This window comes from Dermacentor silvarum, chromosome 7 (assembly GCF_013339745.2).
Source record: "Dermacentor silvarum isolate Dsil-2018 chromosome 7, BIME_Dsil_1.4, whole genome shotgun sequence".
In the NCBI taxonomy this organism is placed as follows: Eukaryota; Metazoa; Arthropoda; class Arachnida; order Ixodida; family Ixodidae; genus Dermacentor; species Dermacentor silvarum.
In genome coordinates, this window is record NC_051160.1 from 102,655,214 (window position 1) to 102,680,248 (window position 25,035).

Sequence of the window (25,035 nt, forward strand, 5' to 3'; positions counted from 1 at the left end):
GCGAAGCTGTATCAAGCACCACACATGAATGAGCATTGTATTCACACTGTTCTTATGGTGTCTTTAATTCCCATGGTCCACCCATGGCAGTCGTAGAATGAACTCAATGAGTTGCTAGACAGGTCTCCCTTCTATATATGAAAGCGTGGTGATGTCACTAAGTATATATATATATATATATATATATATATATATATATATATATATATATGCTGTATGCCTGATTGCGAGGAAAGATATGCCGTTTGCCTTCAATTGTTAACCTGGAGTTTTGTGTTTACGCTACGAAATTTTCTGACCAACGAGAGGTATACAGCTTTGCTGTAAAATGACACACAGAACAGGAAACAAATTTAGTTGTATTTAGTTGTACTGCTTTTACTCAATTCCCTACTTTTCAATCTTTGTTTTTGATATACCATACCTTCACACTGAGCTTCACAAATCGACTACCCAAGGCAGCTAATTTTATTGAAGCCACTGTGTTTACATGTGTTGGGCGATGCTTATGAATATATGAACACGTTGCTTCTAACCAAAAAAAGAAAAAGATGAAGACTGCACCTTCTTTGTGAAAGCCCTCTTCTAGACAGTACAATGTACTATATTTTGCTATGCTGCATAACAGTGTGTGTACACTTTTTCCGCTTCTTTTTTTACAGCGAAGTTTTATTTCATTTCAGGTCTCCTTCTAGGACCTTTAATTCCCTGTACTCCTTTACGTAGCACAGGGTAGCCAGCCAGCTTTAGACTGGCTAAACTCTGTCTTCCTCTCAGCTGGGGCTGTTTCGATAGCAATGCAATGTCTACTTTTCTTTTATTCTTTTTGATATGCATTAATAATGATCATTTCAGGCTGTGAGCGTCTTCTGCTAGGAAGAATTGCTTGTGCAGTTTCAGTCAGTGACCAAGTCAAACATGAAGAAAGAAGAGATGTTTAGGAGCCAGTACGGGTTCCTTCGTCGCATTCATGACGAAGACTCACACTTGTAGTCTTGATCACACTCGTGAGGCCAAGAAACACCCACTGGCCCTGACACGTGTCCCTAATTTTTTCACCTCTGACTCAGTCAGTGACCACATCTTTAAAAAAAATTGCTTACTTGTAATGAGACACATATCAATAAGCCTGTTTCCACATCACAACTCTGGCACAAAATTTAGCCTAGTAAAAGAACAAGGCATAGATAAAAATACTCCAAAGAGAAAAGTTGAAGGCTAGCAATGTCATCTCGTTCCAAAATACCTTGTAGTTGATTGGCCACTGCCAAGGGCGGGAAGTCACTTCACCCTCCTTAGGCTTGAGACCTGCATTACCCTAGTGAGCAAAAGTGGTCATTGACCATTTAGCGTGGACTTGCAGAAGACATGAGGTGCAGTGCTTCACCGTCTATTGGATGCTTACAAACAGTAATTTGTAGCTTCTAACTCTGGAACCACAAAAATCTATGTCTAAGACAGTGTAAATTTACACATAATTAAACAAAATGCTAGGTAATATAGTACACACATTTCTGATTGGAGAACAATGTTTGTATCAGGCTTCTCAGTTATTAGATAAACAGCAAGAAATTAAAAGCTCAATTATAACAGCATAAGAATTGTCGATCAATCAATTCATAGCAAATTGCTGTAAATATGGGAAATGGTACAAATGGTAAGCAACGTCTGGCAGTGAGAACACACCAGGGTCTGTAGTAAAAATGCCACTGACTCTCATGAGCAAGGGATTTTATCTAGTTCTGCTAAGCGCAAAAACTATCCGGTGCACCAAAGCATGCACTATGTTACAAGAAACTGTGGAAAATGCTGGCATAGGTTGAATGAAACATGGGCTAAAATCGAGACTTACCTGAAGCATGACTGCGTGCGACTCCAAGAACATTTTCAGGAATCCAGGGGCGTAAGCCTCAAAGCTTACATTTGGCACTGCGATAGAGATGCACTTGTGAGCGCACTGTTCTCGAGAAAACCTGACTTTCAGCTCACTCACAGTGTGGGTAATGGTTGTCTTCAACATTCCACACAATGTTCTTGTCTCTCAAGTTCGGGTGGCACGTGACCTCCATTTGTTCGTAGCCCCTAACACACACAAAAAAGTTAATGACTTGTTCAAAGCACACATGAAGAAGGGACATTTTTAGCAAAAGCCCTGAAATGTTGCTGAAAGTAGAAATAATGGCTAACAAAGAAGTCACTAAAGCCACATTTTGCAGGGACCACTTCTGCCAATGACCCTTGCTTCTGCAGGATATTACAGCATCGAGCGCAATGCCTCAATGTAGCAAAGTGTAGCTGTTGACTTTTTTGACCAGGCAGTGCTTCTGCTAGACAGGTTTTGAAGGCAGTTTACAATGACGTGACACGAGAATAACGCTAATGGCAAATGCGTGCACCCACAAATTTTCTTTGTCTCGTCTGCTTCAGCAAGTTTCATAAGTTAATGCAAACGAGTGACTCTTTCATAATTGACAACCCCCATGATGCTAGATTAGAATTTTTCGTTCGTGGATTTGTAGAGTGCATCATATAAAGCCAACAAAAAAGAAGCAATTACTACTCTTGATCATTTTGTTCTCTGGCACAACTTTCAAAAGCGAGTATCTCTCTAAGATTTAGTTGCATACTTTACAAGTGTCCAGAAGAGACAAAGTAAAGAGCTTAGCAGGTCCTTCAAGACTGCAATGCTGGCATTTTGCAAATAAGTATTACATTTGGATCTCGTAACCATGCATGCCAAAAACAACTGCAGGTGGTTGAGTCATAATCTTTTGAGAAAATCACTAGTGGTGGGGAGGCCAAAGCAGCTGTCACTCACACAGTGGCTGTCGTAGAAACCACAACATTTGCGGCTTGCATGTTATGCTAATGAACAGTTACGCTGCATAAATTTCCGAATCACCACAATCTGGTTGCACGAGTTCACAGGTGGAATCAATACCATTCTCATACAGGCACATACCAATGACGAATGAGCCAGATGCCTAAGTGAATCTACTGAAATAGGAGGAATTGAGTCACTACTGCTCACTACAGCATGGGATAATCAATGGCCACAGAGAAATTTCATTAATTTAAGAGGAAGCTCCCACTATGGGGCCAACTACAATTTTTCTATTCAAATAATGTGCAAAACAGAAATGCTCTAGACAACCGCTGAACCGATTCAAATAAAATTTGTTGCATTTGAAAGATAAAGGTGGAGTTTACCGACCGTGAGAAGCAGAATTTTGATTTAGTGCTTCACACCTTTTATAAAAATTGTAAAAAATAAGTACATAAGCAAAAAATAAATAATTAAAATAAATAAAATAAAATAAAGAACAAAGGTTACAAATCCGTAACTCTGCCCTAAAAGCAAGTTTTGCAGTTCTGTAAACTACATCTGTGAGAGCGTCTCGAGCAGACAAATGTGACGCACGAGCTTACAAAGTGCATGTGTAATCACGCCATCACCGTGCTGTCAAGCTATCGACAACGCATGCGTGGGCCATGCACGAAGGGTTAGAACGTCTTCAGAAACGTGAGAGATGCGCCGTGAGTTTAGCTGCAAGATCAGCAACGCCAATCAAACACACTCTCACATTTCCTTGATTGGCTACACAGCGAAGACAGGGCATAAGCGTTGTGCGCACAAGAGTTCCTGCTGAGCAGCTGTTCGCATACCCCACACAGTGGTGCATACGGTGGCCTAAGCAAAACGGTGTACGCTTCCAGCGACAAACGCTCACGGTTTTCCTTCTGTTTCATCGTGTGCAACATTGAAGTGAGGCACTGCGATGCCGGTAGTAGCGCACCTCATCATGCCAGTGTTGTGATACAACTTAGAGCTGCCACTTTATAGCTGCCAGCAAGTGCTTTCGCTGCACAGAAGCACTTGCCCTGCATGCTGCGTCACAAGCAAGCTTCGGGGCACTTTTTTGGGTCTTTGGCTTAAAGAAGTTTTGTTTCTTTGGGGGTATTTCGTGACCGATTGGACTGGGCGACCCTGGCTGCAGCAAGCACTCATTATTTCAAAGACAACCGGTCCACAAAGTTGTTCATGTGACGTGAAAGTTTAGGTGAATTCCAGTGTTTAATTTGGAGCAAACCTTTTTTTTTTCAGTTGTGACAGAGGACTTCTTTATCACTAGTCGATTCAGAGCACCTTTACATTTTCCACTAAACATTTAAGATCAACTCGTTCTGTGGCAGATTACTCTTACTTCTTGCTATTGAGGTTCGAATTAAACTGGAGGTTTGAGAATGTTGCTGCCTTATCGGGGCAGCTAGAGCCTAGTCAAGCTGCTTAAACCAGCTTGTACCCTTCGTATCCTTTTCAAATGATATTAATTGAATTATGGGGTATTATGTGCCAGAATGACAATCTGATTATCACATACACTGTAGTGGGGGACTCCATATTAATTTTTACCATCTGGGGTTCTTTAATGTGCCCCTGAATCTATGTACACGAGCATCTTTGAATTTCACTTTCATTTAAATGGGTCTGTGGCAGCCGGGGTCAAACCTACGACCTTGAGCTCAGCAGCACAATGCCACAGCCACTCAGCTATCGCGGCGGGTCCCAATATTTATTTCCAAGCTGAACTTTGGAATCAATAATGAGATTTGATTTGTCACCCTTCCAGCTGCACATGACAGTTTCCTCTGTGGTCCAGTGTGGAGCATTACATTTTCCTCAAGCCGACTTATCCCTATATACAGAAATGCATCTTATCTTGAAGCTTATCCTTGACTTGATCCAACTGACGCCAATTGTGAATGCGCCGAAGGAAACGTAATGAGCGTGCTGGGCAGTTACACGCTAGTTCGCGCCGGGCGTCATTTAAATCAAGTGTAAAAATTAAGTTAAGATGCATATCTGAGTATGGGGGTTAGACATGTGAAATCCAAGCATAATACGAGCGCTTGCTCAAAGATTTAGGTGAGCTCCTCTGAAAGGATGAGTGGAAGTTGCCATTAAATATGGTTATATGCCATCCATAAAAGTGAAGTTAATGCCACTGTTTAGGACCTTAAGTTTGTTACTGTCAGTATATATCTGAAGTTACTGCTGCATGCCTGTTTTTAATGACATTAAACAGTGAGTTGATTACAGCTGCACAAGTTTTTTTGCCGATTGTAATGTATCACCCGCAAAAGGATTGTTTAACTGACAAAACTTCAAGAAAAGCCCCTAAAAGCATTATTAGGCACGTTTTATGTAAAATTATTTCAATTTAATTCAAAAATGTGTCCTCATGTGCGGCCGTAACCAACATTGGGAGTTAGAGTACACATTCAACAGCCGATTGAGCTGTGAGGACGTACTAGACTACAAGTTGCATTATTTTAATGCCATTAAGTATCCTTGTTTAACAAGGAGAATGTGGCAGTAATGTTTAAGGCAATAAGAAGTTAATGTAATTTGGTGCAAATGTGGCACAGGTATTACACATAAAGAGTAGTGATTCTTCTGAAAATTTTTTTAGGAGGTTAACAGGAGGCACCTAGTCTAGCTGATATAACTCACCACTTGGGAAGCTGCTTGTTGTGTGAGTGCAAGGCACAACCGACAAGGTAGTGGATGAGTTTCAGCTTGCTGGTGACTGTCTGCACTACTTCACCCGGCGTGCCGCCGACAACTTCGACCTTCCAGACGTCGTTGGCATCACCGGTGCCATTCTTCATTTCAATAAGAAAAAGAAAATGCATTCTCAGCACATCTTTTTCGTCTTCCACATTTGATAATACAAGGGTCTCCACAAGTTCTCATTCTTGGACAATCCACATGCCCGTCACTTAACAATGCTCTTCAAAAATATACTCATATACAGTATAGACCACTTATAACGTAACCACTTATAGTGCAGGACCGGATATAGTACGGTATTTGTTTCAGACTCCCGTTAATTTTCCCATAGCCCTCCATGTATCTGCGTACCGCTTACAGTGCAGCCGCGTGAGACGAAATACCGGTTATAATGCAGCTTCCGCGGAAAAATCTCGATGACAAGGGCGGCAGCGAGCACGCTTCTCAACGAGGTGCGCGCTCCCGGCCAGCGCATGCATATATTATTCAATGTAATCAAACTATCGTTAATGCGGACTTATTTGGCCGCACATCGGCTAATTCGTACTATTTTCGGAGCTCGGTGAGCGAGAAGCGCCGCAAATGTGCAATGCAAAAGAGCAAGAACGGCGCTAGCGTCCAACCGAAACAAAGCGGCGGAATCCACATCGCCACAGCCATCAGTTGAACTCGTATGTGAATGACAGCAACGCCGGAACGCTTCGAGCCTATTTGTGTCTTTAAAGCCTGTATTCTTGCATTTACCGCTGCGCATAACACCGCATTGGCCGCGGGCTTTCCTAACTGCGTAGTCGTCATCGACGATCGCGTCAATAGCGGCCGCGGTTTTCTCCGCAGCAATTGCGGCTAACAGTAGTTTCGTTTTTACTCGGTACGCGCATCGGCCACGTGCATAAAAAACTGTATAGTTGCAATCGATGATCGCATAGATAGCACCGCAGTTTCGGCTGCAGTTGTTGCAGCGAATGGTAGTTAATTCGTCCAGACTCGGTGCGTGCTTCGGGCGCGTGCCTTCGGCACCGCAAAGTCGCCGTTCATAATCGCGTCGATAGCGGTCACGGTTTTTTCCGCAGCGGTTGTGGCAAACAGTTGTTTCATTTTGACTCAGTGCAAAGCTGTCGAGCATAAGACCACCGGCTACATCGCGATTACGTTTTCGCCAGCTCATGGGCGAAAACGTGATTGCGATGTGCACGCGATAGTACAAAGCGTGTCTACATGCTTGGTCTACATGTTTTCCATACGTGCAGGGCTTGAAAATTGTTGTTTTGGTTATAGTGCGGTACCGCTTATAGTGCAGATATTCGCGACTCCGGCGACTTACGTTATAAGTGGTCTACACTGTATAATGTACACTACACAGACAGCAGACTGAAATCTCTTGAGCTTAAACTTCCAAAGTCTCAAACCGACTCCCAACGTCATTTCACAAGCTGCAGACACCAGAAATAGCTTGGTAAACACTAATATTTTGTGCACTTAAATGGAAGATGGCTCCTGTAAATTTCAAACCATCAAATTGAACAATCGCTCATTTGGAACAATTTTGAACAAGATCATTTGCTGGCACAGAATGCTACCATTCAAGTTTCGATGTTAGAATCAGTCTTTTTGCCATACCTCCCCGTAGCAGGAAACTTGGTAGTGCCGCTTTGTCACAGGTGCAGGCTCCTTGTGCGAGTGGAGGTTGCGAGTTGTGCTGCACACGAATAAAACACGGTAAGGAGAAAAGGGACGTTCAGGCTATTAATATTACAGTGCAAAACTTACTGATGCAATCATTAGTACCTTAGCTGCCATCACCTTATCTTTGTCGCAGCAATAAATAAAAGCTATAACTACAGTACTGCTGCAAAAGGACGCCCGACAACTGCCAAGATAAGGCAATGATGCTAAAATCCAATCAGCATATGTAAAAAAACAGACCTTACGTAAAGTAAAAGACAGCTCGCATCACTTTGCGTAGCTAAATTAGCCAGGGACAAGTGCCTCAGCCATGAAATGATACTAGCGCATAGTATAGCGAAACATCTTTAACAAATTAAAGTATGGGGTTTAACGTTCCGAAACTGCACAGCTCAAGACGAATCAGGTCACCATTGTGAACCAGCTCCACTGTTTTGTTTTTGGTATTGGGTTCCTGGACATAACTTCTTGATGATCAAGTTGTTGTTATCATCCTTGTGAGAGTAGGTTGTCACCTGATGAGGCAAACAAGACTGCTTACTACAGCTGTCCCTCATGTTTCTGGTGTAGGGAAACCCCACTGTCTCCCGCAAGTTTAATCCGGAGCCCTAAAGGGATCTAGATTAAATCTGACCAAATGGGGTTCTTTAGTGTCAACCTGAATCCAAGTACACAAGCTTAACCACCAGTTAAGTACGGGCACTGTGGCTGGAAAGCAAACGTGAAACGTCATGCTCAGCAGCTAAATGCCATGCCCACTGAACCACCGCAGCAGGTCGTAACATTGTCATAGGCGTGCTGCTTCATACAGATGCACTAGGTTTAAGCAATAAAGGCTGTCGTCACCCACAAGAAACAAACCAAAATGAAACAAGATGTAGTCGAATTTCAATAAACGAACAGTGATACATTGAGTCATCACATATAACAAAGTAAATTTTAATTTTTCTCGCCAATATCTGCATATAAAGAATACACGTATACAACAACAATGAATATAATGGATATAAAGAAAAAATCAAAAAAAGATGGCTGACTAATGGAGTAGCACACGAGGAATAAGGATTATAAACAGGGATAAGGTGCCTCAGAAAGGCTGGCCAACGTTTCGATAGGAGTACCTATCTTCGTCAAAGGCGGCCTCGTCATCCTCGGCGGGTTAGTTTTAAAGGGTTAGTGGAGTGACGTCACGTCGATGTCCGCTGTGGCTGTCTGTAAAGGGAGAAACTGAAAAGAAAATGAGCGCCGGCGCTTGACTGGCTAGGCGCGGTTTCTAAGACGAGGGGACAAGAGCGGGAGAGCGAGAAAGTGGCTAAAAAAAAATTATATATATATATAGAAAAAAAAAAAAAAACGTCAGAGGGGGTTGGGGGAGCGAGAGGCGAAATATTCGGAACTAGATGAGACATGTGTATGCTGCAGTAAAGATCCAGAGACCACTCAGCACATCCTAATGGAATGCGACGGGATCCACCCAGCGAGAACCGTAGGTAACGTGCAACTCCCAGAAGCGCTTGGGTTTAAAGTGGAAGGAAACATAAACAGATCAGCCGTAGAGATCAGCAAGAGACGATTAGAGTACTGGTGGAAAAAAAGCAGGGAAAAGATGGATACGACCTGATCTCTTAAAATCATAGGCAGCGGTACAAGCTAAGTTTTTGAAAAAGGTATACAAAAATGCGAGATAAAGAACATGTGTAGTATACCTGATTAAATCAAGCAGGCTAGGTGACTATTTGTCGCCACCCCGTTTCAAAGGGGATGCCAATAAATCATCATCTGACCGGCTCTTCAGGGACCCCAAACGCACGCCGACCACGACTCCTCCGAACGCTCACTCGCTGGTGGTGGTGGTGATTTATTGGCATCCCCTTTGAAACGGGGCGGCGACAAATAGTCACCTAGCCTGCTCGATTTAATCAGGTATACTATACATGTTCTTTATCTAGCATTTTTGTATACCTTTCATTATTATTTTTCTTTTTCAAAAATTTACCTTGTGCCGCTGCCTATGATTTTAAGAGATCAGGTCGTATCCATCTTTTCCCTGCTTTGTTTCCATCAGTACTCCAATCGTCTCTTGCTGATCTCTACGGCTGATCTGTTTATGTTTCCTATCTGATGATGATGATGATGATTTATTGGCATCCCCTTTGAAACGGGGTGGCGACAAATAGTCACCTAGCCTGCTTGATTTAATCAGGTATACTACACATGTTCTTTATCTCGCATTTTTGTATACCTTTTTCAAAAATTTAGCTTGTACCGCTGCCTATGATTTTAAGAGATCAGGTCGTATCCATCTTTTCCCTGCTTTTTTTCCACCAGTACTCTAATCGTCTCTTGCTGATCTCTACGGCTGATCTGTTTATGTTTCCTTCCACTTTAAACCCAAGCGCTTCTGGGAGTTGCACGTTACCTACGGTTCTCGCTGGGTGGATCCCGTCGCATTCCATTAGGATGTGCTGAGTGGTCTCTGGATCTTTACTGCAGCATACACATGTCTCATCTAGTTCCGAATATTTCGCCTCTCGCTCCCCCAACCCCCTCTGACGTTTTTTTTTTTATATATATATATATATATATATATAATTTTTTTTAGCCACTTTCTCGCTCTCCCGCTCTTGTCCCCTCGTCTTAGAAACCGCGCCTAGCCAGTCAAGCGCCGGCGCTCATTTTCTTTTCAGTTTCTCCCTTTACAGACAGCCACAGCGGACATCGACGTGACGTCACTCCACTAACCCTTTAAAACTAACCCGCCGAGGATGACGAGGCCGCCTTTGACGAAGATAGGTCCTCCTATCGAAACGTTGGCCAGCCTTTCTGAGGCACCTTATCCCTGTTTATAATCCTTATTCCTTGGATATAAAGAAGGTATTTTTGTGCCGTATGCAACTTCATAATAACCAGGTTTGACTGTATAAGCCAATAAAATATGATGAGAAGTGTTAAAAGCATTTGACTAGAAAAGATGTCATGAGGGTCTTTTTACTTACACCACATGCTCAAGACGAATCAGGTCACCATTGCGAACCAGCTCCACTGTTTTGTTTTTGGGATTGGGTTCCTGGTCATACTTCTTGATGATCCAGTTGTTGTTATCATCCTTGTGAGAGTAAGTTGTCACCTGATAAGACAAACAAGACTGCTTACTACAGCTGTCCCTCATGTTTCTGGCGTTGGGAAACCCGATTGTCTCCCACAAAAAGTTTCAAGGGAAACCCATCCTTACTCGCAAGATTACCCATGCAATGAAAATTTTCGTACACATTATCACAAGAAAGGTTTATAACACAAAAATAAAGGTGAAAATACCAATCGTACTACTGATAGACAAGCAGTTAAGGGCTGTACAAAGAAAAATGTTGATTGAATGAGTAATTGATTGATTGGGCATAACGTCTCGAAACAACACAGGGGCTATGAGAGATGCTTTAGTAGAGGCACGGTTGCTCAATAAAAAAAAAAAAAAGGTATGGCCTGCTGTGTGCATCGAAAATGATGTCATCCGCCGCGGCGCACCAGCCGGGGACATAAAAAATGCATAAGAAAGCCAGGCATCGGCATAGAAAATTCGTCAGGAACGCGCTCGAAACGCCGTCGCGCATGGAAGCTGACGCGTCCCAACCCCGTCGGCTAGCGCCGTTTGGCCCAGCCAAGCGGCCAAGAATTCAACTACGGCCGAGACATTCTATCCCATTGCAGCCCGCCTGACGCGGCAGGCCGCACCTTTTTTTTATCCAGCGGCCAAGGAAGAGGGGTTTAATTTCTGCCAACTAGGGCAAACCCAAAGATCGTGATGGCATTTTTGCATTCTGCTGTTATTGAAATGCTATCACTAGGGCTGGGAATCGAACCCACGACATTGCACTCATCAGCAGATGTCATAACAAGTAAGCAACCACAGCGGGTGGACAAAAAAATAAAAATATGTGAGGGCACATATATATCAAGACGGGCACTAATGGAACTTAAATCCTATGGGTTTGGACGCATGATAGCTAGGTTAGGTTTGGTTCAGTTCGTTTTAGGTCAGATTACGCTAGGCTAAGTTATATTAGATTAGGCTCGATTAGGTTAGCATTGGTTGTGTTAAGCTAGGCTAGGTTAAGTTAGGTTGGGATAGGTCAGGCTAGGTTAAGTTATGTTAGGTTGAGATAGGCTAGGTGAGGTTAGGCTTATATTTTGTTTATTTATTTATCAATACTGTAATTCTCTGAGGCCTCATACAGGAATGGACATACAAAACATAGCACAGGCGTAGCGCTTTATCATACAGGGGATGCGTCAAGCTCAGAAGAATAAGGCAAAAGGTACATAATTAGGCCATGTCAGGTACATAAAGTAGTGAATACAAATAGAAAGTTAACATGTGCATCTAGTGAAACATATGGGAAAGAAAAGGAAAAAAACATATGGCAACATGTCCAAAAGCAGAGCGCAGGAAAGAACAATAGAAAAATTATGAAAAAGAAAAGAGAGCATACACCGATACGTGGGCAAGAAATCGGGGCACAAAAATGTGTCATCAATAAACTTATCGATAAGTTAGCACAATTCCAGAGCTCAACTGCTAAAAGAGAAAAAAAGAGTATTTTAGTGTGTTACAACGCAAAAGAAATGGTCAAATACATTTAGAAATTTAGGTTTAGACAGGTTAGGTTGGCTAAATTAGATTAGGTTCACTGTTTCCGAATACTTTGGGTTTGAAGACATCAAACAAAAGCTATCAACAGAATGTCACATGACGCTTTATGCAAACACACTAATATACCATGCACTATCAAAGAGTGGAATGAACTCCCATCAAACGCAGCCATGAAAACTGAAGCGAAAAATTTTTTACAACTTCTAGCGTTTGCGTTAGACTCCCTAAAGTTCCTTCTTTATTATTTTTTTCCTTTTTTCGACGCAAGAGGCTTGGCTGTACAACCTGTGCCTTCTTTTCTGTTCTGAAACATCTGAATGCTGTGTTACATGTATACGCAATGTTTGCTGCTCATTTGCACTCTGATGTTGCATAACCGCTACCTTTGTGCTCAATGTTTTGGACTATATATTGTATTGAGCAATTAATTTGCTCCTATAAAGTTCTCCTTCTTTAACTTGTGAGTACATAAATTCTTAAGCTATGGTAGCTGAGTTCTGCTAGTGTTGTGAGGCAATACCTTCCACAGAAAGGCATTTAGGGATATCATGCATAAAATAAGCAAGTAAATGAATAAAATAAAAAATGTTGTGCCCATCTCCCACTCACCTGCTGCTGCCTGGCTCCCAGCCCCTCCGGATAGAGGTGCCAGTGCGAGTGGAGATAGGCGCCCCCCGTCCGGTGATTCTTCAGCGTGATCTGAGCACCATATGCCACCTCTGGAGCCAGAAGGGTCCAGCGGCAAAAGCACGCATGAGTCACATATCTCGCTCACAAACTGAATGCCCCAGAATAATGACAGCAGTCAAGGCCTTTTTTTTTAGTTTGTAGTTTTTTGTATTTTTTCGTTTTTTTGTAGCCACACTCAAAGAAAGGAAAAAAGAAAGGAAAAATAGAACAGAATAGAATGTTTATTTGGCCACAAATAAATATATACGCAAGTAAATTACAGCCCGCATAAGCCTTGTGACCTGTTTGTGGCATGACTGGGCAGTCTCAGCTCAGAAGCAGCTAATATCTGTAACATGATTCTTTATCAGTCAAAAAAAGAAAAAGCACGAGAATTGTGGCAACTGCTTCAAAAAATATATACAAAAGCTTCAGAACAATTTCACAACAGAAAGCAGAAGCACATAAACAAATAACCGTCCAGCTAGAGATTAGTCATGCATAAAATAAAACCAAATTACATAAAACTAAAAACTAAAAAAAAACAGAAAAGAAAAAAAAAGCCATCGGAATGGAGCAAGTACATGGTAAAATGAAGGGAATATTCAAAATTTTAACATCGTGCCAAACGCACTCGGGTGAGTCTGGCTGGTTGTTGGCTCAAAGCCACGATTTGCTTCCCCACAGCATTGCTCACACTGTAAAACGGTGATTTACAATGCAGAATTCCTTGAAGGGCACTAATCAATTTAATAAGCGTGATGATTGTAATTTACTACAGCAATTGTCTATAGCACACTTTTGGTCGTTCATACTGTCAAGGTGGGCATGTAGTGAAGAATATCTTAGCATCTCAGTAGGCGCAGAAATGTAATCAAATGAACAAAACTGGCTGTTGTGATTCACTCTTCCGTTAAAGATCATACGGGGCACAGGTGCAGCAATAAAGCTGAATTTGCCAAAAGTTCACACTAGCATCTAGCAGAAGACCAAACCAATCATAGTGATGGGGATATTCAACTTTATTTGCAGATTGCAAGATTCATAAGCTTTTGAGTGTTACAGCTTGCACAATGCATTGATGTACAGCAATTTCGGCTTGGGCAGTAGCAAAATTCCCTGTGACAAGCATATTTTTTTAACAAAAGATGTCTCCTGAATTGGAGCTTTTGAAATAAATATGCAGGTTGAAGCATGCAGTGAACTGCATGCAAGCGTAATACCACTGACAGCTAAAAAATCCCCCCCCCCCACTTTTTTTTTGCTTTTGATGCTACTGCTTTAATGAGGCATCAACATTAGCTCAAATTATAATTTACGGAACCACCATAGTACTCACCTCTAGGCATGCTGGCCATGTACAGAGAGTTGCCTTTTAGCCGGGACTGAAACTCAGAACTGAAGAAGCCATCTCCACTGCCACTGCACCGTCAAAAGTGAATAGTATGCCAAGTATTCATAATGCTCTTAAATGTCATCAACTACTATCTCAATACTTAAGTTGCTTATAGCACTCGTAGCTGTGAACAGTGAAAAGTGAGTGAAGACCATCTAATCAACATCAGCATCCTGAACACTGAAATAACCAAGAATATGATTGCTCAGTTGCTGACACTGTTCCCTGAATAACAAGGCAGACAGGGGCCTCAATATTCCATCATACCAGAGTGGACCAGTGGCAAATTGGCAGATGGGAAATGCTGCTCCTAAGTTTTGTTAGACAAGATTGCTGTTGCTGGAAATCACCCGCACATACACACTTTAAGACTGTAGTTTAACAATGCTATCAGCATAAATTCAGATGCAAACAAGTTGAAAGCGACTAGAATGCGTTGTTGTGTATACATGTTTGCCTGAATTTGAGACCGCGGCTTAATTCAGGCGCTGTAATGTACATCTGCACCTATATTATACTTGTAAACTGGCTACAGGGCAAATGCACATTACACTCTCATGTTAATTACACGCAAAAGGCATTATGATCAGTTTCGTTCTGTTCACGTTTCAGTTTATGCTGATTTAGTGGGTAACTGTGATCCTCATGCTACCAGACCTCAAGAACAAACATGGTGCAGCACAGCAAGAGATGACGTTTCATCCTGTTTACTTAAACACCACTCATCATGTTAAGAAAGACAATGACTAAGCTCCATCAAGTCCCTCCACGCAAACTAAACATGCACTAAAAACAATGGGCAGTAAACAAACAGCAGTAAAGAGAAAACTTACATTACTGAGCACAACTTACCAGCAGCTTTGTCTTGGTGCTGCAGCCTAGGGAACATGTGTATTGTGCAAGGCTCGAGTTACTTGAAGCGGTCACAATACCTTGCTTTTCACGCTAAAAATTATGCACAGACGACTTCCATACTTCTTACATAAGCCTACGCGCATAGAGTTTCATGCAATAATTACTAGAGGAAGCTCTGGTACTAGTGCACACAGGAGCTGCAGGCGGTGCAATTCAACCATCATTGGAATGTTGGTAGTACACATGGATTTGCCTAGACTTCCGTCCTTCTGGCTTCAAACAGCTTGGTGACTTTGTAAACTCGTCATCTTCAACAAAGTACCGCGTAATAAACAATTAAATACACATTAACAAAATCGTCTGATGGCAGGATTCGAACACAGAACCTCTAGCACAGGAGCCCGATATTGAAACCATTAGGCCAGAGAGGCAACAAGCAGCATAAAACGCCCTTATGAATTTCGCGTTGGCATGCCGGCGTGTTGAGACGGTTAATGTATTTAGATTTGGCCATCTCGACTAATTATTGCAAGAAGCTCTATGCCTACGTGGAAAGACAGGAAAAAAACAAGAGAAAGAAAGAAAGACAGCTAGCACTTAGATTTGATTCCTTAATCATAAGAGGGGTAAAGCTACGCTACCAGATGCAGTTTTGAGTTTGTTGCGGTTACAAAGCAGTTGATGCTTATAGCAAATTCCACTGGCGAACAGGAAGCTATGCTGCTGCAACTGCTCGCACCGGCCTTAAAGGTGTGCCTAGACCAGCTGGGAGCCTCATGAGAGCCCTTAAAGGTGTTTCTACTTTAACGTCTTTCAACACATGCTGTCAAACTTGTAACGTAGGAGCACAAGGAATGCCATCTGCACTGAAAATGGCATCGCACAGCCACACCCACCTCTTGTAGAGCACGTGCAGGTGTACGTAGAAGTAGAGCATGTACAGGCAAACGGGAAGCACAATCAGGCACACGGCTCTGCTCACAAAGTGCTTTCCCACCAGGAGCTGCACACGAAGTAGGCCGGAAAAAAAAATGCTTGAAGCAGCAAAAGAAAAGATGGTTGAACCTCATCACAGCGAAGTAGCTTGATAAGCAAATACCTAGTTTGTTAAACTAAGTATTTTGTTGAAAGTGTAAACAACATAATCGATATTAGTAATAATAATACAATAATCTTTTGCTTACAATACACATAGAACCTGCATACGCATGTTTAAGCATTCGGGGTGTGTGAATATTCGAAAGTTTCGAATATTATATTTTTAATATAGGTACTCAATTCCAAAACTAGGTATTCAAAAATGTTTTGTATCTTCGGTTGTATACGAATATTCGAAACAAATCAAATATATTGCTGCCTGCGCAGGAGCCAACACGGTTCTTGGCGTTTTCTTCTAATCTAAGAATGTGTGTCTGATATTGTGCTGAATTTTGTGATAATTTCGTGCTGCTGCCAAAATTTCGCCTGTAAAAGACGCTCCGCCACTGGGCGAATAAGCTTTGCGGGAAAGCCAGCCTGTCAGTAGCAAGAGGCGCAGGTTTGCGGACGGCCAAGGTGCACTCTAGTGCAATTCCAAGTCCAATCTGAGCTTATTGATTGACAGCAAATGCTGATGACAGCTGGGCACAGGGTTAAATGCATCTGACTTTACGGGCATTTGATGTATAATAAGGGACAGGTTGATGAGAACAGACAGCTAGTGGGAATTACATACTGAATTTTCCAAGCTAACATGAGCAAAATCCACAATCTTTCAGTATAATGGCTTACTAGTCAAATTTTTTCTCCCTCACAATCTAATTGCAATGTTCCAACATGTAAAAATAACCAGTTACTAATGAATCAATGTGCACATCATTATTTGATATTCGATTCAACATTCAAAGCTAAGTAATCGCATTCGATTAGTATTTGAAAATTTTTATATTCGCACAGCCATACTAAGCATGCGAAAGTAAGATTACAACACATAATGTCACATGACAGGTATCAAAAGAACGGAGCACAGTAATCGAAAAGGTGAGGTTAATAAGACTGGCATGAATTTCTAACCTACCAGATGAGATGTGAAGCCGCTTTAATTTCATGAGAAGTAGCATTTCACAAAAGTACCAAAATAAAGACAGGAAAAAAGAAATAGGGCTCGGTTTTCAACATACAGTTAAACCTGGATATAACGAAATTGACAAATTCCCCAAAAACTTCGTTATAAAGAGGATTTCGTTATATGCAGGTACGGCACGAAAATTCGAAAAATAAACGCTTACCGTACTTGCTCGATTCTAACGCGCCCTCAATTGTAACGGGCACCCGTTTTTCGTTTTCGTCGAAACACTCATCCTCGGAATGTCACACCAGGTACCGGATGCGTGGACGCGTGTCGTTTCGCACAAGCGCGAGGCATCGGAAACGAACAGCGAGCGTCACGATGGCGTCGTAGCGCCGTATAGTGTTACAGTAGAACCTCGCTCGTTCCTGGGGGCTGCGTTTTCCCGGCTGTTACGTCGTTTTCGACCGGTCCTGGCACAGCTCCCTTAGAACTCAATGCATTGGTAACCCCGCTGTTGCGTCGCAACTGTGGGACCGTTCCCGCATCATACGTTGCGAACTGCCCCCCCTGCGCCGGCCCGAGCTGCCATTTTGACTTTTCATGTCGCTTGGCTTGGTGGCTTGACGATGGCATTGGCCGCCCAAAGTGCTGGGGGCGAAAACTATGACGTATTTTCGGTTTCCGCCAGCAAAAGTATGGCCCTTGAGATCCGTATTTGCTATATAAAGATGGTGTCTATGACGCGTTGTGGCCCTAAAATTGGTTTCAGCTCATAGATATTCTGTATATAAGGGTACGGCCACGCTAGCGGCAAAAAACGCGCGCGTCATGCAGCGAGCGGCAAGTTGCCGCACGTCAGCGCCTTGCCACGAGGCCACCGTGGCACGCGCGTCTCGCCGCGCGGCAGCGCGATAAGATCTCCCGCGCTCTCCGAACGGGCGAGCAACACCGCGGGCGCACGTTGTTTCATACGAGAGACGACGATCGTCGATTGAAAACCCGGCGCAGACCGGCGGCGTTCCGGTTGTGATGGCTCCGTGACGTCACCCTCGTCGCTCTTGATTGGTTTTTCATCTCGCGGCACGCGGCATTTGCCGCAGAACCCATTTCGCGCGGCACGCCGCAAGACCCCCGATTCCTGCCGCTTTTGCTGCGCGTTTCTGACGCGCGTTCTTGCTGCGTGTTTTTGCCACTAGCGTGGCCGTACCCTAAAGTCCAAGGGCGATAGCGCAGTTGCCGCGCGCCGTATGCTGTATGTGCGAGTGAAAACGTGCGAGGGGAGCCGACGACCGCGTCTAAATCTCGCGCGCGCAAGAAAAGCAGGGAGGAAGCGCGCCTTCTTCCGTTGCGCTCGAGGCACCGGCGAGGGAGCGAGGGGGGAGGAATAGCGGGGCGGTGCGCGGTCGCGCAGGCCGTATCTTGAAAGCCATCTGCGTTGGGGCAGAGTCTAGCAGTGCAAGTGCGTCGGCGGCTCGTAGCTTTCTGCGTGCTGTGTGTTCTCGGCGCTCAGTTTGCGTTGAAGCGATAAACAACAGCACGAAGGTCACTTCGCTCGCTTCTCCAGCGGCGCTTCCACACGCCGCCAGCGTTTGACAGCGCGTGTCCGCGCTCATCGAGTCTGATGTGCCACAGCGTGTACCAGCGCGTCGGCAACATCAGCTGGAAAAGGAGAGAGTGCCGGCTTGGCGGGCTAGGCCAGCTGCAGCAAGCGGCAGGATCAGATTTGAATGAAGGGAGGGGGAAAGGTCACGCCCGCGGCGGCAAGATCGCCGGGTCGAGGGATGCAGGGCCGCCTCGCACATGCACGCACACGTGCGCTCGCTTCGCATTCCATCGCGGCGTTGAAGGTGCTTCCAGTTGCTGCTCGCGCAAAAATGACAGAATTTGGGGCGAAATCTCTAGGTGGTCAGAGGGGAAAATTCGTTATATCGAGGGGGTCTCCCGCTGCCACTTCGTTACGTAGAGGTCGCAAATACATGTGCTTCTATGGAGTAACGGCGGCGAATCGAAAAACTTCGTTATATCCAGGAATTCGTTATATGGAGGTTCGTTATAAGCAGGTTTAACTGTAATTAGTACTTGCACTTATGTCTGTTGCTTACACTAACAGACGTAGCGGCATGCTCTGCTCAATCAGCTGTAATGGAAATTGGATAAACTATGTGCTCTGCAAATGCTCTTGCATAACTTAGACAATCATCGTACAGTAGATGGCTTCTTCAAGAATTTTTTTATGTGATTTAAAGCTATGCTGCGGTTGTCCTCTTACAGCATTGCAGCAAGGCACTTCATAATATATATATAAGCACATTCTTGGGCTGTACCGTAAATAAAACTTGCTCAAGTTGATAAGTTTGCTTAAATTGGTCGGACCTGGGTTTGTTACACTGCTGTCACATGAGCAGTTCTGATCCTCACTGACGTCAATCTGCATTGAAATTTTAGAGTGCCAATGAAGCATTAGGATTGAGAGAGTATAGTAGAGTCAAGTGTGCTTTAAAGCAACGTGCAGAAGCACTCGAACCAATGCACTGAGTATGATCTGCATCGACTCAAGCATGCTCAAAAGTACCAGTGCCCATAGTGCTACTGAGTAAATTTTAACTCCTTTCTAAGTAAACCATGGCTAGCTAAACTTGAAATTTATCTTGTAGTGTTTCTTGGCTCAGAGTAAGTTTTTGTTAAATGATTTTCTACTGCAAACAGACAAAACCTCATGGCAGAAAAACAGTGTGAAAAACGGAACAAGAAAAAGGGAGGCCAAGACTAGGCGCTGACTGCGAACAAGCGTGTTTATTTTGCAACCGCAATATATAGGTTGAAGAAAGAAAGAGGGTGCTACAAGTCAACTGCAAATTGCGCATGCATCCTTAAGGGAAAAAAAGGAAACAAGAGCGTCCAATCGCTCAGTCACGAAGACGGTTAATTTCTTTGTCAGTTAAGGCAACTGATGGCGAGCTTACACAAGAATGCCCTTTGAAATGCATAGTAAAAGCCTCACAGATTTCACGAGCATATGTGTCACCTTTCTACTGTCCTGTTTTTCGCGCTGTTTTCTCACCATGAAGCTTCACCAATGATCTCAAGTTCATTTGGAGATGAAATATTTGAACTACAAGCAAGAAAGCTCACCAGAGGCTTTTCTAAATCTCCGAGAAGCTCCCACAAGTCATAGGCCGTGTAAAAGCCGACAAGAAGAACCACGAAGAGGCCCACGAACTTGACACTGGTTGGAACAAAGGAACAAGACAGCATGTAAGAAGCAGAGAAATTCGCTTCAGCAAAATGTACGACACATTCAGTATGCATGTCCTATTCTTCCAGATTTGTATTTGTGGCCGTGAAAATGCAAAATAAATAAATAGATAAATGATAAATAAATAAATAAATAAATAAATACAATGACAACTATAGATAGTGAATTTGCCCAAACGCTGAGCATGCTTTTTTTCTTGCAATTCCTAGCAGAAGTGTGCACCTTGTGTTAAGATCGTAATGCTACTATAAGCAAAACATAGTGTTCTCTTCCTCGAAGGTACCAGGTTCCCCCATTAAGTAAGAGAGCTATGGAATAAAGTCAACTTTAGACTTCCCCCGGTGGTCTGTAAATGAACTTCCTCATTAAATTAATATGCACAGTGGTGCAACGGCGCCAGCAGGGTGAAGCTGGTGAGGGCTTGCATACTGTGTCGTAGTGCTAAATCAAGTGGCTGCATTTGCACAGATGATTATTCCACATGGACAGGCATCGAGGTGAAATTTTCATGATCTGTGACAAACACTTAAACTGATACTTAAGGAAAATATTAAGTACAGCCAGATTGAAAGATAAGGCTTCTGTAATAACGAATTCACCATTCGTAGTGAGAAAATGACAAAAATAGAAAATCAGAGTGATTCCACCTATTTTGGACTATGGTACCGCCCATGCAACGTCAGCTCTGGTTGATTCCCAGAGAGTGAGGTCACATGGGTATTACGTCAACTTGTCCACTCAAACTGAGGACCTGCAGTGTGACCTTGGGCAGCAATTTTCTATGCAACAAAGTCATATATTGGCACACAGAACGCAATGATAAACTTCTAGACGAATAATCTATCCATATTACTCTGCTTAACATATTCTTTAGTCGCTTTAAGAAAGCACTGTCTTCAATAAGGAGCCTATGTTGTTTTTACTGCTGGCAATAATTAAGCTAGGCAAAATATGCGCTGCTGTGCAGGGAAAGAAAGAACAGTTGAATAGAAAAAGAAGAGTTCGCAGATGTTAAATGAAATATTCTAACGACTTTGTAAAAAATGTCACTGGAGCGTAAAGTTGCCCTTAGTTATGATCACAATTATGTATGGCAGACCGGTCAGAGCACTGTCACAAGTGCAGTTGTGCTCCCAACTTTGAAAATAGTGAGATTTTGTACCGACAAAGGAATGAAGAAATGCATCTTATGGTCAAGGATTGCCTTGCAGAGGCGGCCGAGGAGAGGGAGCCGCAGCAGCCATGGTTTGTTAGGGCCGCCCAGCCATGATGGTGATGGTCACGTAGATGCTACTGCTGAGGCTTTTGCAGAAAAAATCACCTTTTCTGGTCTGGATCATTTGAAACATGTCACTGTTGCTTGTCTTGTTAATCAATATAAAGAAGTGCGAATTCGCCTTCCTCTAAGCCTCTTATTGTGCACATCGCACCCCCCTAGCGATTATTGAAAACCAGGCTCGGATACCATGCTTTTCCACACTGCAGACACCGGAAGTGTCATAGCCATCATGTTTTATACGTCACTCACTGCAAAAAGTGCAGACCAAGGCAAATTCACACTTTTCCCTTGACAAAACCAGGCAAGTAACCCTGCCAAGTGTTTTACAATAAAAGCTCGGTGATATGGTCACAGCTGGTAGAAATTTCGGGGTGATACAAATCTGTACAATTCCCTGGCCGAAGTGTCCCGTATACTATGAGCCACATTTCGGGTCTTCAGAACGTTCACGCGCGCCATTACAGGCAATATGAATGAGTGCATTGTGACCGCTGGCAGTAAAGCGGTTGGCCATGACAGCGAAGAGGCTGCGCCAAGACAGGCTCCCTTTTTCTCTACTGCCAACCGCACCATATAATTGATACGAATTTCAGGTGATCAAAATATTCCATGCTACCCCTTGAGATTCGTATCACCGAGGTTTTACTGTATTTAACTATCAAGCCCATAAAATGGCATCTTCCTCCTGTGAAACTTGAGCAAGAGCACTGCAGCAGTATCTGCAAAATGTGATTAAGTAAAAAAAAAAAACTGACATAGATAGACTGAATCATTTTGTGTCATAGTCATACAGGTACAGTACTTTTTCCTGTAAAACATGCACGATGTAATCGCATCTTAACTGTGGCCACAGCAAAAACGACTGGACAGCAATGCACCCACCTTATGGCACAGGATAGAAAAACGCCCGAGACCACAAGCCAGGTCCACCACATTCTGGAAAATGGCCTGGAAAGCAAGCAGGGAAAGATTGGAACTGGCTGTCTTGAGACAAGGAAGTTAAAGATATGAATCGACTACTTCATTTGCCTCGGAGTGCAAGGCCTCACAAATGTTTAATTGCGATAAGGTTGCAACTGTCTTCCATGGTTCAACAGAAGCACAATGGTCCCTGCCATACTGGGACTCATGACTTACACTCATGACTACACTAACACTCACTTCATAGCCGTGAGTTTGAGTGTGAGTGAGTGACAAAGGATGTGAGTTGATGTGCGTATGAATGTGAGTGAGTGCTCGCATGTGTAAGAAGACGTAACTGCAGTGCTTGATGTCAGGGGGGTCTCAGACCCTCCGCCAGTAATGACAAGGGATCTGAGACCCCCCTCGCTAGACTTCGTAGTGTCGAAGTCGTACTGTCGCCTGTCAAGTATACCAAATTTGTTGTTCTTGTAATATTTTCGATAATCTTTGTTTCGTTCACTTGCAGAGCAATTTTATTAATACTTACCCCGCTAACACTAACACAGTTGTTTGTGTAAAGTGTAATTAAATCTTGAGTTTTTTTAATAAGTATAATGAAAGCATATTTTTTGGAGAAGTTTTATTTACATTTACTTATCTTACAATGTCTCCGCTGCACCAGACCATCGAGACTGTTCAGAAATGCTACCCTTTTCCTTGATGTCATAATTACTATAAAATAGTGGTTTCGCAAATATATTACATATGTTAGAAGTGCTGACGCTTCGTTTCACTGTAAGCTGTTTTACGTCAGATACCGTAGAGCACACTAGCAGAGCATGTGGATTGCTTGTTTGAGGTCCGTGTTATAAACTGAGCAAGAAAAAAAAAAGGAAAAGAAACCACCTTTAAAAATTATATTGCTCATTTATATAAAACGATGTGTAAAACATGCTATACGCCGCTTTTTCTCTCTCCATCTTTATTTCCCTCTTCACCTTTGCTCGAGTGACTAGAGACCCTTCTTCGATAGAGCCAGACTTTAAGCACTGGACGTAAGCAAGAACGCGAGTGACTGCGAGCGTACATTAGCATGAGTGAATGCAGGTGAGTGCGAGTATGAAAACCAGTGTATGCCAGTGAGGGTGAACAGGTGTGAGTATAGACATGAGTGCCAGTTAGTGCATAGGCAGAAATGATTGTGAACAAGAGTGAGTGCTGGTGAGTGTGTGTTGACATGAATCTGAGTGGGAGTGAGTGCGTATCCTGAAAAAAAAATAGTAATAAAAAGAAATCGGTGAGTGAGTGCGAGCGAGTGTCGACAAATTCTAGTGAACTATTTATTGGCCCTACAGAAGGGCCGCAGCACACCGTTTACTATCAAATAAATTTGACAACTTATGAATGCAAGCGGCATGCTCTTGAATCAATTTAATCACGCGCCAATGGATGGCCAGTTCTGCGTACGGTGGGTTGGCTTTGGCTTGTTTTCCATGAACCCCTCACAGGATTCTCCAGACATTTATCCTGGTTTCGGGCCTCCGTTTCATTGTTCTTTTTTTTGACTAAATATAGAATATCTGCATAATTCTGGTTTTCTTGAATATTTCTATTTATTGCCAAGATTTAAGCATGCAGTCTTGGAACACACTAACCAGATGAGAAAAACAAAATGCACAAAACCTGACATTGCTGGGTTTCTTTCCCTAAATTTTTCTTGAGTGCTTCATGTCTTTAATCAGCATGCCCAAAATTTGCCAATGTACATACAACTACACAATCAACAAATTTGCACCAATGTTTTTTCCATTTGAAAGCTTTCTACTCGGTATCAAATAGCACACGCATTTAAATGTGCCACCTAAGAGCAGTCACCACCACTGACATGACGATCAATGATGCTGAACAGCTATTGACAATTTTTTTACCAATCTCTAGAGTCAATGAATCTTTTAAATTTACCAATTTCTTGACCATACTCACCAATATTTCGATATACGTATGAACATACCAGGAACAAAGCACATTTTTATTATGAACAAGCTGGATTTTGCGATAAACTGCTCAGCTTGAATTTCTTGTTTGCTTTCAGCTATTCTTGGGCTACATAGGTCGGTGTACTCACTCACGAGTACGCCGACTCATACATGCTTCATACTCAATTTCACAGGCACGCGACAGAGATTTAGCGAGTGACGACGGCTGTGAGCATGAACGGCAGCGAGTGCTGGTGAGCTTTAGGGGAGATTTAGCGAGTGATGATGGCTGTTAGAATGAACGGCAGCAAGTGCTGGTGAGCTTTAGGGGACATGAGTATGAACAGGAGCGAGTGCTTATTAGCATGAGTAGAACTTAGTTGATCTAATCGAACGTACAATTTTGCGGCACCAATGTTCACGATCTAGAATGGCATGTCTTCTAACTTTCATTACAGTGTTTTTCTGTTATTTTGTCATGATGTATCAAATAAATCATCCCACGCAGTTGAAATTGCTGTTTTGCTTTCTGTAAACATTTTTTTCTCTTTTTCGTTTGCATATTCCCACCTTAGTGGATGAATTGTCCATATACTTATTTATGCAATAGCTTTCTGTAAATATCTTTTTTTTTTCGTTTGCATATTCCCACCTTTGTGGACGAACTTTATGTATACTTCATTACGCAAGAGCATTTATGCAAGTGTCATTAGCACCGCTATATTCTTTGTTGTGTGCATGT

General features: G+C 42.9%; 1 protein-coding gene across 1 annotated transcript in view; it reads right to left on the reverse strand.

Moving 5' to 3' along the window:
• Positions 1-25,035, reverse strand: part of LOC119458331 (protein O-mannosyl-transferase 2-like) — a 51,926-nt gene that overhangs the window by 18,072 nt on the left and 8,819 nt on the right. The window contains exons 6-16 of the mRNA XM_037720166.2: positions 22,297-22,362; positions 20,012-20,105; positions 15,726-15,832; positions 13,918-14,000; positions 12,519-12,628; positions 10,258-10,388; positions 7,196-7,274; positions 5,516-5,667; positions 1,994-2,082; positions 1,853-1,929; positions 1,247-1,318 (exon numbers count right to left, since the gene is read on the reverse strand). Coding sequence (XP_037576094.1) covers positions 1,247-1,318; positions 1,853-1,929; positions 1,994-2,082; positions 5,516-5,667; positions 7,196-7,274; positions 10,258-10,388; positions 12,519-12,628; positions 13,918-14,000; positions 15,726-15,832; positions 20,012-20,105; positions 22,297-22,362 — 1,060 coding nt within the window. The remainder of the gene's footprint in view (positions 1-1,246; positions 1,319-1,852; positions 1,930-1,993; positions 2,083-5,515; positions 5,668-7,195; positions 7,275-10,257; positions 10,389-12,518; positions 12,629-13,917; positions 14,001-15,725; positions 15,833-20,011; positions 20,106-22,296; positions 22,363-25,035) is intronic.